The 16,056-nt window shown below is 39.8% G+C and overlaps 2 protein-coding genes across 3 annotated transcripts in view; one reads left to right on the top strand and one right to left on the bottom strand.

Moving 5' to 3' along the window:
- Positions 1-250: 250 nt before the first annotated feature.
- Positions 251-9,768, top strand: LOC123970589 (cytochrome P450 2J4-like). 2 transcript variants are annotated; one of them, XM_046048710.1, is made up of 9 exons: positions 262-477; positions 3,395-3,557; positions 3,691-3,840; positions 4,209-4,369; positions 6,181-6,357; positions 6,457-6,595; positions 7,864-8,051; positions 8,802-8,943; positions 9,165-9,768. In XM_046048710.1, exons 1-9 carry the CDS (start codon positions 277-279, stop codon positions 9,338-9,340), a joined length of 1,497 nt encoding a protein of 498 aa, XP_045904666.1. In that variant the 5' UTR covers positions 262-276; the 3' UTR covers positions 9,341-9,768. The 2 variants fall into 2 exon arrangements, with proteins under 2 accessions (XP_045904667.1, XP_045904666.1); XM_046048711.1 differs by lacking the exon at positions 7,864-8,051 and having other exon boundaries at positions 251-477; positions 8,803-8,943.
- A 3,572-nt stretch (positions 9,769-13,340) lies between these two features.
- LOC123971296 overlaps positions 13,341-16,056 on the bottom strand; it is a 4,797-nt gene continuing 2,081 nt past the window's right edge. Inside the window, exon 3 of the mRNA XM_046050014.1 lies at positions 13,341-13,349. Coding sequence (XP_045905970.1) covers positions 13,341-13,349 — 9 coding nt within the window. The remainder of the gene's footprint in view (positions 13,350-16,056) is intronic.

Below are 16,056 nucleotides of genomic sequence, written 5' to 3'. Positions count from 1 at the left end.
GATCAGCTGTTAACAAGCAATTGAACGGGTGTACCTAATAAAGTGGCCGGTGAGTGTATACATTGTTCCGTTCTTCTTCTACATAACTAAAAGATGTGAGTAGGCTACTTCTTCTTGCGTGTATGTTTTGCGCCTTTATTTTGAAGGTCAGGCACGCAAACCGGATGTCTTCTCGATACCAACGTGGTCAACCGTTCCGTTCATTATTTATTTACCTGACTGAGCTCTGTTCGGTCGCGATATCGCAGTTAACACTGAACATAAATAAGACAACAAATGGAGACAATACACAAAGTACTCGGCTTGGAGTGGATGAACGGCACGAGTCTTTTAATATTTCTGTGTGTTTTTCTGTTGTTGACTGATGTTTTGAAGAACAGAGTGCCGACCAACTTTCCTCCTGGACCCTGGGCTCTTCCTTTGATTGGTGACCTTCATCGCATCCAACCCTCCAGACTTCACCTGCAGTTCACAGAGGTAAGGACAGACATGCAGTTTAAGAATTATTATTGGGAGAGTTAAATACAATGCCTATTAAATATATATATATAAATATATAAAAACCTTAGGACTTCCTCTGTAACATTACCAGACTCACTTCCAGACACTTAAAATTTTCCCACAAATTCTATATAATACTTACAGGTTGTGGGCAATAGGCCTATATATGTAATATCTGTGTCATTGTCATTGTTTTCACCCAGTTTCTCTCAGACCAATCTCTAGGTTTCCAAAGCCAGTCGCACGTGTTTCCAGTGCATATAAAAGTTCAGGAAGGATTTTAAAACACAATCACCCCACCAGCAGCATGACAGAAAAGTTCTTAAAGTCTCATACAATATTTAGAAATTACTTTTAGCAAAAATTTTGTCCAGAACACCATTAATTCTACATTTTTAGTCAAAGCATAGCACTTTCGGCATTTTTAATTAAATCTGGATATAAAAGAAAAATCCAGAAGGAGAGCTGCTATACAACAGGTTCAGGCACCGTCCCTTGAGAATGTAGGAAATCATTAACTCAAGTTGAAGGACTTTTGTAAAAAGCAAATTCATGGCCTAATTCACCCAGGATTAAATATGACTTGTTTTATTTACCCAATTTGAGTGCCCCATTTAAACTTGGATGTTGAGCTAAGCGGGTTAGGTAACACCAACATTTCAAGTCATTGTTTTGAACTTTCAGAAGAGAAGGGAATGTTAAACTGTAGTGTATTGGGACCACATACTCTTACTGCCAGTACTAATCAGTAAAACAAATAATGTATACCTCACTTCTGACATTTTACTCTCATTTAGGCTGTAACCCACAACAGAAACCAATCTCAGCATTCATGTTCAATAACAAAACAATAATGGTACAGTTAACTCACCTACCTCAGCAGTTCAGAATCCAAAATATGACACAATGCTAAAAAATCTGGGCATTTGTCACTGTTTTGTGACATTTTATAGACCAAACAATTACTTGAGCAAATTCAGTCAGCAGATTCATTGAAAATAATTGTTGGTTGCAGCTCTAACTGTTTATTCAGACATTATGTAGAAGGTCCAATCCCACTGACTGGTTGAGTTATGTGTCAGGGATTGTTTAATCTTGATTCTTATTTTGGAGACGACTTATGTACTAAAATATTTAGGTAGTGGACCTGAAATTACAGGTGAAATGGTGTCTGATACTTTGACACTTAAAAAAAGACAAAGTTATTATTTGTATTTATTAGACTGAAGGTGTTCTGGGTAGCAGTGGATAAGATTTGGTAGGTCGGGGAGACTTGGGTTAAATTCCCACTGTGACACATCCACCATTGTGTCTCTGAGCAACCTAGCGGCTCCTGAGGAGTATAACCTCTGATATATATAGCAATTGTAAGTCGCTTTGGATAAAAGTGTCAGCAAGTTAGTAAACCACCAGGCAAAGAAGAAAACCTTACTTAGGTTGTTTTCCAGCTTGGAGTGCCAGTTGGCAGGGTAAGGGATGCCATACAGTATTCTCTATGCTTTGGCATCAAATGTTTCAGAATTTTATCTCACTGCCTATTTGCTCAGTAACAGCCACACATTTTCCTTCAAACGTAGCCATCTATAATCCTTAATAACTGCATATTGAGTAACTCCTGCATCGGCTTCAACATTCAGGCATGTGGTTGCAGCTTGATTTCCGTCCACAGGATTAATACTGTATTGTCCAAAAGGCTGCTCTACTCTGCATCTGGTCAGAGGTATCAGAGGGGCCAATCAGAGGGACACTTGTTCCATGTAGTGGTGAAATGGGACATCATACCTTAAAATAAGTGGTGACTTATTTTAAGGTATGACGTACAATTTATGTCAATCATGTCAAAGGAAGCAGGATAAAACATGAAACACCACCCACATCAGCCAGGTGCATGTTTGTGCTGTCACCCTCTGAAGCTAGACTGATTTTGTTTTGACATCCTCAGAAACTAGGTCATCTCTGAACACCTGTCTGATCTCTGTTCAGTTTTCAGAGAAACATGGAAGCCTTTGGCTCTTTGGTGGAAGGATTGTGGTGATTAATGGCTACAAGCCTCCACAAAGGAGAGGACTACATAGATCGCCCCATCATACCACTGACGGAAGCATTAATTGGATAAAAGTGTCAGCAAATTAGTAATTATTATAACAAAATTATAATAAAATTGGTCTGCTGCACTTCAGGAACTAACAGAAACATATTGTTGCAATCGGCTTCTGTTGCTGTTTACATTTCCCAACCAGCAGCTTCTTTTGCGTGTTACAGCCAGATGTAACAGTAAATTCTGTGGATGATACAGATTTACTTTACTTTATAGGAGACATTTTAACAAATACTGTATGTAGGAGCACCAGGCAAAGAAGAAAACCTTACCTAGGTTGTTTCCCAGCTTGGAGTACCAGTTGGCAGGGTAAGGGATGCCATACAGTATTCTCTATGCTTTGGCATCAAACGTAGCCATCCTTAATAATCCTTAATAACTGCATATTGAGTAACTCCTGCATTGGCTTCAACATTCAGGCATGTGGTTGCAGTTTGATTTCCGTCCACAGGATTAATACTGTATTGTCCAAAAGGCTGCTCTACTCTGCATCTGGTCAGAGGTATCGGAGGGGCCATTGTTATGTGTGAGGCGGCAGACACTTTTTTCCCCATGTAGTGGTGAAACGGGACATCACACCTCAAAATAATCTGTCACCACAAGGGAGTTTATGAAACAAGAAGAAACAAATTTACACTAGTATCTACAGTGCCAATTTATGTCAATAATAACAAACACCACCCACATCAGCCAGGTGCATGTTTGTGCTGTCACCCTCTGAAGCTAGACTGATTTTGTTTTGACATCCTCAGAAACTAGGTCAACTCTGAACACCTGTCTGATCTCTGTGTTCAGTTTGCAGAGGAATATGGAAACGTTTTCAGCCTTCGGCTCTTCGGTGGAAGGATTGTGGTGATTAATGGCTACAAGCTTGTAAGAGAGGCCCTGGTCCACAAAGGAGAGGACTACATAGATCGCCCCATCATACCATTAATCGAAGCATTAAATGGGAAGAGAGGTCGGTGTTGTATTTTAAAAGTTGTTAGTTAGGATCAGACTGACACCTTATTAGGTACATTAGCATTTAGCCAGTTGTTAGTTTTACTCATTTCCAGTTACCTTCGATGTAATGATGTTTGTGTTTCCAAAAGGTCTGGTGATATCAAATGGCAATCCATGGAAGCAGCAGAGGAGATTTGCTCTTCACACACTCAGAAACTTTGGTGTGGGCAAGAAGAGCCTGGAGCCATCCATCCAGCAGGAGTGCCAATATCTCACTGAAGCTTTTGCCCTTCAGCAAGGCAACAAACAAATCTTATTTTTCAACAAACAACCACTAATCAACTAATGCTTCATAGCTAGTTACAGGGCACATTCTTTTTTATTATGTTTATTACATATTCGCTTCAACTTTGCTCCACACAGAGGCATGCAGCAACACTGTGGAGCACTGAACCATGCACTTTAGACCTGTTCGCCTCAGTTTGGCAGTGGATGACACTGTAAATGTTTCTGATAGACCAGCCTGTTAATCATCCATAATTAAAATCAATATGTCACAGTACTCTTCTTCTGCCTGTGGCTCATCACACAGTTTATGTTTTGACTTTCTGTTCTTTTATTTTTTAGTTTCTGTGTGTTTTCTCTACATTTCCTCTTTCTTTTACAGGCAAGCCTTTTGATGCCCACGCACTGATTACCAGTGCTGTGTCCAACATCATCTGCTGCCTGGTGTTTGGTGATCGCTTTGAATACACTGACAAGCAGTACCAGGGTATTCTTCAGAAGTTCAATGAAGTAGTGTACTTACAGGGAAGTTTGTGGGCACAGGTGAGCCTGAGATGCAGCCTGAGATGCAGCGCGTAGTAATGCTTTTTTAAATTAATATCCAGCCAGACCACATAAGTCGATGGTGTGTTTTAGTAACTTTTGTGACAGTTCAAAAACAACATAATCAACATAGAATTAAATAAAACTACCATAAAATGCATTAAGTTAGATTGAAACTGTACTTGAGGTAGTTTATTTATCATTACCACATAGTGGTACAACAACATGAAAGTTTGTGGTCCCTTCAAGCTACACACGAGTATAGTAACATAAAATTACTAAATTAAAATGAATGAAAACAAACAATATATACCGTTATTTATATACGTATAAACATACAAGTCCAGTACATACCCAGGAAACAATTCTGAAGTTAATTTATTGAATTTGCGTCTGCAAGATACTAAAGTGAAAGTATCGTTACAATAATGTTAAAATACTCCTTTACAAGTAAAAGTCCTGAATTAAAACTTCTACTTAAAGCTGAAGTGCGGGACTTTTACTTAAAAATGAATGTCTGTTACATTCATGCCCAAGTGAAACAAGTTCACGCATTGCTGATTAAGACTCTTACTGCCTTTCTGTATTTGTAGTACGCTGAAGTAAAAAAGTATTAGAAGCACAATTTAAGTATCAATTTAAGTAAAAAGTAGTCGTGCAGTAAAATATGGAAAATGGATGCCATTTCGGTCAATATTAAATAAATAATTAAATACATTAATATTCTTATGAAATAAATCCTGAAATAAATGAGGATATAAATAAATGTAAATATAAATAAATGTAAATAAGCCAATAAAGTTCAACACAATAGGTTTTCATTTAAGGACATCTTTTATTTATTTCTGGGGACTTTTATTTCATTATTCTACATGTTTAAATAAAAACCCAGCAGGTCATAGATATTAAAGTAATGGGCTTTTAGTGACATGAAGTTATGAACCGCTCTTTGAATGCCTAATGTTGACCACAAACCTTTGACTAGACAGATATATGTTGACATTTCAAAGGCCTTTTTTACAGCAGACATTTTGACTTGTCACAGTAGGAAAAGCACACGTGTTGCTAATAACATTGATAATGGCTCTGTTCTATCGAAGTGTCCCACTAAGCCATGACAGTGAGCCAGTATGCACAATACCAGGATCATTCATTTTGTGTCAAAATGTCTTCTGTGAAAAGAGGTACATTGCAGGAAAAGTGCAGTTGTAATGACAAACATTCTAGCTCTGTTTAGAGTTGGGCAATATGCATAAAATCCTCTGTTGAGTCAGACCTATAAACTGGCCGATATGACCTAATTGTAGATAAATAGGTATCTGTGTTTTTAACACCCGATTATGACTATCTTTGTTATTTTGTGAGTGTCTTGCATAGTTTGTCCACCAGAGGGCACTCTGCAACTCCCCTGACAAAACACAGAAATCAGCAAGTACTATTTAAAGATTTTAAACTCCATGATGTCATGTTATCTTGGTGAGGTTTCATAACTACACATAACAAATGTTATGTACAAGGGTTATGTTGTTTTTTATGTTTTTCAGAAATGAAGAAACAAAAGAAAATTGTCTGACAATTTCAACATCTTCAAAATTTTAAATCAGTATGGGTCTGGTTGGGTTGTAATCCTCTGTCACAGTATACAAAATTTCATATTGCAATATTGGTTTATTGTGATTAACGTCTGTGTTTTTTGACAAATCCAGCAAACAAATTAATTAGTTTTGCCACATTTGACGCGGCCTCCAGCTGAGGTTGTGAACTACTGCCTGATTCTCTAATGGTCTGTTAACTGTCTTCATGCTCTGTAGGTTTATAACACATATCCCTGGCTGATGAAGTGGGTGCCCGGACCTCACCAGAGGATATTCTCTCTAACACAAAACTTAAATGACTTTGTAGAGATCAGGATTAAAGAACACAGAGAAAGCCTTGACCCGTCCTCACCGAGAGACTACATCGACTGCTTCCTCGCAGAGATGGGAGAGGCGAGTGTCTGCATTGTGTTTGCTTTCTTTGTTGTTGTTTGCTCTCTAAGGAAATATGTCAGCTGATACTAGAAACTGCATTTTGTGTTTGATTGATAGAAGGAGGACACAGATTCTGGTTTTGATTTAAAAAATTTGACTGCATGTACTCTGGACCTGTTTGGTGCTGGAACTGAAACTACTACCACAACTTTACACTGGGGACTGCTATTCATGATGTACTACCCTGACATACAAGGTGTGTGTGTGTGTGTGTGTGTGTGTGTGTGAGAGAGAGAGAGAGAGAGAGAGAGAGTGAGTGAGTGATAATATCTGTGCTGCCTCATGCGGCTTGTTTTGTAAGCATCTTGAAATGACCTTATAGCAGAGGTGTGGACTCGAGTCACATGACTTGGACTCGAGTCAGACTCCAGTTACAAAAATGTAGAGACTTTAGCCTCGACTTGACAAAATCAAAGAAGACTTGCGACTCGACTTTGACACCAATGACTCGTGACTTCACTTGGACTTGAGCCTTTTGACTCGAGCTGACTTGACATTCCCCATGCCCAAATAAAGCCTAAATTATGATATTAAAAAAAAGCATCAACATAGCTCTGTGCTATTAATAAAATTTTAATCTCAATTAGACTGGAGCGTCTGGCTTCCTCCAGCCAGAGGGAAAAATCAACGACTGTCTAAAGTGCGCCCGGCCGCTCCGCGATCTCCTGTCCCTGACCCTGTACGCCCCAGCACCCCACTCCTTCCCCGGTCCTTACAATGGGTTGAGTAGTAGGCCTACTACTGGCGCTCTGGCTGGATGAATTTTACGGGCTTTGTCTCATGTTCAGCCTGCCTTGTTCGTCGTGTCACCCTCTGTGTCCTGCGTTTGGGTCCACCAACCTGCTCACCATACCACACCCTGACAATCTCCTGACAAAACACCACCAAAGTTAATAATGTTGGATTATTGTTTCTTATTTCATGGGCTATTTGGGATTTTGGAGTAATGCATGTACAGTAGTTTTTAGTATTACATTTTAAAAGTTCAATAGTTTAATGTTTCCCATAAACTATGAGTAATCCTGTTAAATAATTGTGATCTCAATATTGACCAAAATAATTAGCAGCCCTACATGAACATTTAATTTAATTCATGAAATTATAGAACATTTGTCGTGTGAAACTGCGCCTCTGCCTTCTTTCTGTACAGGCTAATGCTTCATTCAATAAATTTTTGTATTTTTAACTCAAAACTCAAAGTCTAAGACTTGGGCTTGACTCGGACTTGCCAGTCATGATCGGTCTGGACTTGGGACTCGACTTGGGACTTGAGTGCTAAGACTTGAGACTTGACTTGGACTTGTAAAACGATGACTTGGTCCCACCTCTGCCTTATAGGATCAGGGGTCCCTCACAGGTCAGTCCTGTGTTGGGAAAGGAAGTGTGTGGGATGTATTGCATTTTCCCCTCAGTGATCTACATAGTACACAGACTCATATTGTTTCCTGTTCTCACTGTGTGCAGAGAGAGTCCAGGCTGAGATAGAATCTGTCGTTGGTTCATCCAGACTGCCCTCTGTGACTGACAGAGAAAACATGCCCTATACTGATGCAGTCATCCATGAAATCCAGAGAATGGGCAACATCATCCCCCTCAATGTGGTCCACATGACAAACAAGGACACCATGCTTGACAAGTACACAATCCCAAAGGTACAAGATGCACATTTGAGAAAGAATTGCTTTCTGTGAGCATTTTACTTATTGTTTGATTTGGACTAGTTTTCTCACCAACTCAACAAACGTGGTCAAAAATCAACAGTGGAACAAATGAACAATGATTTTCAACCCAGTCCCTTTGAGCTATGTGAAGATAACTTTATATATATATATATATATATATATATATATATAAAGTAAACCAAATCTGCAAGTAAATTTTATACTGCATTGATATTACCTGAATAACAGAAGTTTGTTTGAAAATAAATAAATAATCAGAAAAAATTGAAATTAGATTAAATTATAATAACATATAATATAGGTTAAAGCCTCTCCCAGCCACTAAGAGCACTTTTGTGCTGCAGGTTATAAATTACCAGACATTGTATACCTGGTAATTTGACAAAACAATCAATAAGTTGTATTTAGTAGCTCTTCTGGAGCTTTGATCATTTCACATGAACCTAATCAACCCAGTTGATATGCAGCTTTTTTTGCCATTTGGGATATTCAAAGTTCTTGACTTTGGAAACAGCATTTGACAAAGTGATCAGTGATATGATTGTTGTATTATTTTTATATAATATTTTCAGTTATTATGATTCGTTCCTTAGCTGCTGTTTCCAATGTTGAGAATTAACCTTGTACCTCAACCTTGTAATTTGTTTATTTTTTTCCAGAAATACAAATAAACAGAAAAAACAGTTTGAATTACAGTTTTCATTAATTGCATTTCCTCAGGGCACCACTATCATGCCCACGCTGAACTCAGTTCTACATGATGAGTCGATGTGGGAAACTCCACACACCTTCAACCCTCAACATTTTCTGGACCAGGACGGCAAATTTAGGAAGAGAGAGGCCTTCCTTCCTTTTTCAGCAGGTTAGTCAGTAGTTACAAGCCTCTAAAACCCAGTAATTTGTAGTTTAAACCAGTTGTTTTCCTGTCTAACTGATTACCATAGTAGGGAGGGGATCAGGCTCCATGTCGTACTGTATTCTGTGGTTGTTTCACACTCTGAGCTGCAGCGATATTATATGATCAAAGTGAATCTCTTAAAAATTGTGTGAATATAACTCATCGTTTGCTCTTTGTGTTCTCAGGTAAGCGTGTGTGTCTTGGGGAGCAGCTGGCCAGGATGGAGTTATTCCTCTTCTTTACCTCCCTCCTTCAGAGGTTTTCTTTCTCGGCATGCGCTGGAGAGCAGCCCAGTCTGGAGTTCAAGTTGGGAGCCACTCGCTGTCCTAAACCTTACCGCGTCTGTGCCGTACGACGATAAACCACCAACTGAACCATCTGTTTCACAACACAATGAATCACAGCGTTCCACTACAGTTATTTCACCAGCAAGGACCACACAATCAAAAGATACGATTAAATGATTTATTGATGATCAAAACAGAAAGATATACGAGGCTTGCAGTTGCTGAATATTCGACATTCAAAGCGTCGTGGGGAAGCTGCCATAGGCGAAATCGATGGGAGAGCAAAGAAGAGGAGATGGGTCTTGTATTTATGGAAATGCCGGGAATGCCGTGATTGATGTGTGGTCCCGCTCCTGAAACTCTTCTAATTAGCTCCACCTTGTAATACATCAAGAATATCTGCTATGATGTTCTTTTACTACAGTGTGAGTAAAACATAATTTGGAAAATAATTTTCTTCTTCTCAGTCAATAGGCCTTTTCAATAAACCTTTTTTATCATATTAGAGTTTTTCTTGAATCATCTTTAACAATACTGACTGTATAAACAGCACAACACAGTGGTTTACTTGCTAAAGCCTGTAACTTGCTCAAAATCCTTAGTCTATCTCTGAAAAGTGAATATTTAGGTCAGTGAACATGTCAGTCCATCCGAATGATGGAAGTCCTTGTGTCATTGTTTATGAACAAGATGTTTAGCCATGTAGTCAATATAAAATGAGTGTACTCTGGAAGTATTTTCTGAAGTAAACTATGGCTATGGTGTTGATGACAGTGATTGCAAATACTCAAGGCTGTACCTTTTCTGTATGACATAAACCACTTTCACCAGTACAAAGTTACACATTGCAAGAGATTGGACCGGATTCACAGTTACACTGTTAGTGCTGTAATGTGTTGACAGACCGTGTCATTGTGATACAGAAAATAAAAAGACTAGACTGTTTTACTGCACTGCATAGCACAAAGGTAAAAATTACAAAATTAGCATGGGAAACACTAACTGACTCTACCTATCCTTCCTGCCCGAGGATCCCAGCATCTCGGCGCAGATTACGGACGGTCTCTTAGACATATCCGCATAGATGAAGGCTTGCCACCTTCAACTAAACCTCTCTAATACTGAACTCTTGGTCATTCCAGCCAAGCAATCTATCCACCATAACATCAAACTACAAAATGACTCCTCAACCATGACTCCAACCAGGGTGGTGAGAAACTTGGGTGTCATGATTGATGATCAGCAGTCCTTTTCAGAAAAGTTGCTACTGCCTCTTGGTCGTGCCTCTTGCTCTATACAACATCAGAAAAATCAGGCCCTACCTCACTTAGTACGCCACCCAGCTTCTGGTACAGGCCATGGTTATCTCTCGCCTTGGCTATTGCAATGCCCTCCTAGCAGGTCTTCCAGCTTGAGCGGTGAAACCCCTACAAATGGTTCAGAACGCAGCAGCGCGTATGGTTTTTGATTAACCCAAAAGGACTCATGTCACTCCATTACTGTGTGACCACCCTTGGCTACCCGTGGCCTCCAGAATCAGATTCAAGTCACTAATGTTTGCATACAGAGCTACTACTGGGTCTGCACCCATCTACCTAAACTCCATAATACGTGCCTACGTTCGTTCTCGGCCACGAACGGGGCATCCCTCTCTACTACTTCAAGAAACTCATCTCTTCTGAGAACACTTTCTGTTGTAACACCTCTAACTCCTAACCTCTAATATGCACTTCCTGTGCTTTTCTTCTATCCCCTTACAGTTCTCTTGTATTGATTGCACTTTTGTTAACTCTTACTTCTTTCCCTAGGTATTTACCCTATTGATGTGTCAAAGCTATTCATTATCTTTGGATTTTATATTGATAATGCCGATTTTGTAAAACAAAGGTACACCAAACAGCAGAAATGGTTTATTTTGATACAGTCCTTCACTTTCTTAGCTGAGAGTTGGATGACAAGATTGCTACCACTTAAATGTCAGTTAAATGTTGGTAAAGAATAACTTTCTCTGGACTGTGCCCAACCAAGAAGTAGTAATATAATCCCTGTGAGACCGCAACTGTAGGGATCTAACATAGGAGTTATAACTTGAAGATGGTAATTTCATAAAACTGGATCGTCTATGCAGTCAAAAGATGCAAATATATTTGAAACTGGTGCTACATGAGCACAGAAAACAAAGAAAAGGGGCTGTGGGATTCCCCTTTGTTCAAAAGGTAGAAAACCTAACAACCAGAATGTTGCCTTTCAAGGTCACTTCCACTCCCAAACTTCCCTAACTCTACAAACAGCCGATCAGAGCTCGCCCCGCTGGCACTTTCATTTTAGGATCCTTAAGTATGTCTCAAGCACCCTGCTGTCCAAATGTGACCCAGAGCTTAAGTGTAACACACATTGACTTCACTGCAGTGCTTGACTCTCGGCTGTGGCGTCCTCTTCTTCCTCCATACCATAATTCCTCCGCACTGTATTCTGGCTCATATAAGTAGCCCAGAGTGTCTGATTAAAATTGTTTCTACAGGAGCATTGCCTTCTGCCAGTGATTTTTCTAGCCAGTATATTTTGGACATGATGTTTTGATTTTGGAGAGGAGCTGCCCCTCTGCCAATCCGACGGAGGCCGGCATACAAAAAATGCAGAAGTACAATCTGTTGTACAGCAAAAGCCAGCCAGTGTCATCTTGCAGACTTTTGCAAGATGAAATGAAATGAACAGGGAGATCAGGTGCAGACAACATAGAGGGAAGTTAACCACTGTTCATTGCATATACTACCTACACTGTAATGACACAAAGATGGTTAAAAATCAGCAAAGTTTCTCTTTAATTAGTGAGCGTTAAAGGTGCTGGTAGGTGGATTTTGTTACCTTCAGACTGAGCCAGGCTATCCGTTTCCCATTTTCAAGTACAGTGGTGAGATACAATGGTAAAGGATATTTCTGGGTAAAGACCAGGAACAGGAACAGCCCTGTTATACTGTTTGCACCAATGTTAAATTGAATATTTTGTACTCTTACCCCTTTAATTCTTACATTCCTTCAATTATCAATTTTTATATTATTATTGTGTTTATATATATATTTTTTCTTTTTTTTTTTGTACACAATATTAAAGTGACCACTGACAAGTATTTATTTATCTAACCTCGATTATGTATGGTTATTCAAACAGCAAAAAAAACAACAAAAAAACATAAACAAAGGAGCACTCCTACTTTTACTACAGTGCTTCTCGATACCTCTTTAAAATAATGTCTTTGTACATTATTTTGAATAGGAATATGTTTGGCATTGTTTTAGGTTCTCATTTAGTTTATTCCACAATTTTACTCTGCAAATTTATAAATATAATCTTTTCCTTGTTGTTCTAAATGGATGGGGCGGCTGTGGCTCAGGAGATAGAGCGGGTTAGCCGTTAATCGGAAGGTCGGCGGTTCAATCCTTGGCTCCCCCTGGTTTCGTGTCGAAGTGTCCTTGGGCAAGATACTGAACCCTGATTGTCGTATGAATGAGTGCGACTGGTGAATGCAGATGTAGTGTAAAAGCGCTTTGAGTGGTCAAAAAGACTAGAAAGGCGCTATACAAATACGGAGCATTTACATTTAAATCTATTAGTCTTAAAATTTCCCCTTCCCCTTAAATCGTACCCTCCCTCTCAGAGAACATCTTTGCTATTTCTTGCTTTGAACAGTTGAAGTACCAGCTGATGTCCAGGCGCTAAGCATCAGTGCTGTCATCTTGTATAGCGGATTTGCCACTCAGACACTCAGGTATACAAATATTACACACAGAAGACAAAACACAAAAATTGTTAAGGAAAAAATAATTAAATTAAATTTTATAATTTCTTGGTATGTAACTGTTTATGTGATTTTCGACCTGTTTTGAGAAAGTTGACTCCTGCAGGGAACGGCAGTGCTGTGTTTGCCTCCTGGTCGTCGCCAGGGAACAAACGATGGTCAAAATCTGGAAATACGTGTACCTGCACCTGGGTCTGTATCTGTACTGTGGCAAAAACTGTCTACAGATCAAAACAACACATCCATCACAGGTACAGAGAGACGAAACAGACCCCATCTACACCCACTGGAACACACACACACAGAAATAAAACAGAGCTTGGTAATTAATCATAAAATAGGCACAATATGATTTATCCATAACTTGGCACGTGCATTTATGAATTCAAACACAAGGGCTTAAACTGGGATCAAACAGTGGCGTCTTGTGGCCAGTTTGTGAATTACACTAGTTGGAAAACTTATGATACTCTAAATACAACTGAAGGCTGAGTTCTTAAGCAAATTTGAATGTTTGTGAAATATAGTGGCATTCATGGTGAGAGTAGTTTAGTTTTTCCTGTATTGTTTTAGGTCTGACTGCAGGTGTGAGGTACAGTATCTCTCTGTACGCTGTGACCACCAGAGGTGTTAGTGCTCCATCTTCCGGTCTGGTCTACTCCAAAGAACAGAGTAAGTTTCAAAAAATAAATTGGAGCTATTTTGATAATTAATTTATCATTGAATAAACCTTTTCTAGCAAAATTACAAACATTCACATGTACATTTTTTTAATTCACAAGGACTAGCTGCTTTTCAGAATCAGAATCAGCTTTATTGCCAGGTATGTGTACAGAAACGAGGAATTTAACTCAGGATTATACGTTGCTCACGATGTGCTTACTTATACAACAATAATACAATAATAAAATCAGACACAGGCTACAATATAGAGAACACATATATACACACCATAAACAAAAACAATATACACAGATTGAAACATGCAGTAGTCAATTATTATTACCATTATTAATATCATTATTATGTACATGTCAGATATACACGTACACATGCAACTAGAGAATGGTGAATAAATAATAAGTGGTAACCAGTAAACAGGAGGCTGATTAGAGACAGAGTTACTGGGTTATTGCACAGGAATTGTTCCTGATACCATGAGTCAGAAATCAGCTGTTCAGTGATGGCTTGTGGGAAGAAACTGTTCCTGTGTCTGTTGGTTTTGGCGTACACTGCTCTGTAGCACCTACCAGAGGGGAGGAGCTGGAACAGGTTGGGTCTGGAGTGAGATCGATCTGCAGTGATGTTTTACTGCCCTTTTCCTGACTGGAAATGTACTAGTCCTGAATGGAGGGCAGGTTGGCACCGATGATCTTTTATGCAGTCCTGACTGTCCGTTGTAGTCTGCTCCTGTCCTTTTTAGTGGCAGATCCAAACCAGACAGTGATGGAGGTGCAGAGGACAGACTGGATGATGGCTGTGTAGAAGTGGATCAGCAGGTCCTTAGGCAGAGTGAGCTTCCTGAGCTGACGCAGGAAGTACATCCTCTGCTGGACCACTTCAGGTCCTGGGAAATAGTGGATCCCAGAAACCTGAAGTATTCCACAGCAGACACAGGGCTGTAGAATGGTGATGGGGGGCGGAGAGTAGGGGGGGGGGGCTCCTCCTGAAGTCCACGGTCATCTCCACAGTTTTGAGCGTGTTAAGCTCCAGGTTGTTCTGACCGTACCAGAGAGCCAGCTGATCAACCTCCTGTCTGTAGGCCGACTCATCACCGTCCCGGATGAGGCCGATTGTTGTATCGTCAGCAAACTTCAGGAGTTTGACAGATGGGTCTCCTGAGGTGCAGTCGTTGGTGTAGAGGGAGAAGAGCAGGGGGGAGAGCACACACCCCTGGGGGGCGCCAGTGCTGATAGTCCAGGTGCTGGATGTGATGTTCCCCAGCCTCACCTGCTGACTCCTGTCAGTCAGGAAGTTTGTGATCCACTGACAGGTGGAGGCTGGCACAGTGAGCTGGGTGAGTTTGGTGCTGAGGATGTCCGGGATGATGGTGTTGAACACCGAGCTGAAGTCCACAAACAGGATCCTTGCATATGTCCCTGAAGAGTCGAGGTGTTGCAGGATATGATGCAGTCCCAAATTGACAGCATTATCCACTGACTGAATATGGATTATGTTGTAAAGAAAGTTCAGGAAGCCAAGAAAGAAATCTCAATCCATCTTTGTTGCAAGAAAGAAAATCAAAGAAGAAACATGTTTGAAATTGTACAATCAAAGGTTAGAAAGAGTGAAAACCTTTACATTCTTGGGGTTTTGATTTGATGTACTGCTTACAAAATCATTTTGATAAAGTGGAAGATAATGGAAGAAAGTTTGAATATTATGAGGTGTTTAACAGGCAATGTTTGGGGAGCTGATCGAGTGGTGTTAAGAAATATTTATATTAAATTAATTAGATCAGTTCTAGAATATGGATGTATAGTTTTTGTATCAGCTGTTAGTACATCATTAAAAAGGTTGGATAAAATTCAGGCCCAAGCATTAAGATTATGCTCTGGAGCAGTAAAGTCAACACCAATATCAGCACTTCAGGTGGAGGTTGGAGAAATGCCACTGATTCTAAGAAGGAAGCAGTTGAGGGCAAATTATTGAGCTAATCTACAAAGTCAAAAGGACACACATCCTACAAAAAGGATTATGAATGAAAGTTGGGTGTAGTGGCCGTTTGTCAACAAACAAAATAAAGTTAAACTTAAATCAAACCTTCAAACGACAACTTCTAGCACCCTGGGCAGGTAATGTACGCAGGCAAGAAATAAAATCAAATTCAAACTGGATTCAGGGTTTGTGGCTGGTTTATTTGTTCCAACTGAGCAAGCAATACAGCATCTCTCACGCTGGTAAAAAACCATGTGCCCATCACCCAGGTGCTGCCGCTCACTTCCTACTTCCTACCTATATTTACCCTCACCTGTGCCCACTACTGCCCTCAG

Source organism: Micropterus dolomieu, linkage group LG05, assembly GCF_021292245.1.
Source record: "Micropterus dolomieu isolate WLL.071019.BEF.003 ecotype Adirondacks linkage group LG05, ASM2129224v1, whole genome shotgun sequence".
Classification (NCBI taxonomy): Eukaryota; Metazoa; Chordata; class Actinopteri; order Centrarchiformes; family Centrarchidae; genus Micropterus; species Micropterus dolomieu.
The sequence above is the reverse complement of the archived record's forward strand: the minus strand, read 5'-3'. Positions and strand labels throughout refer to the sequence as shown.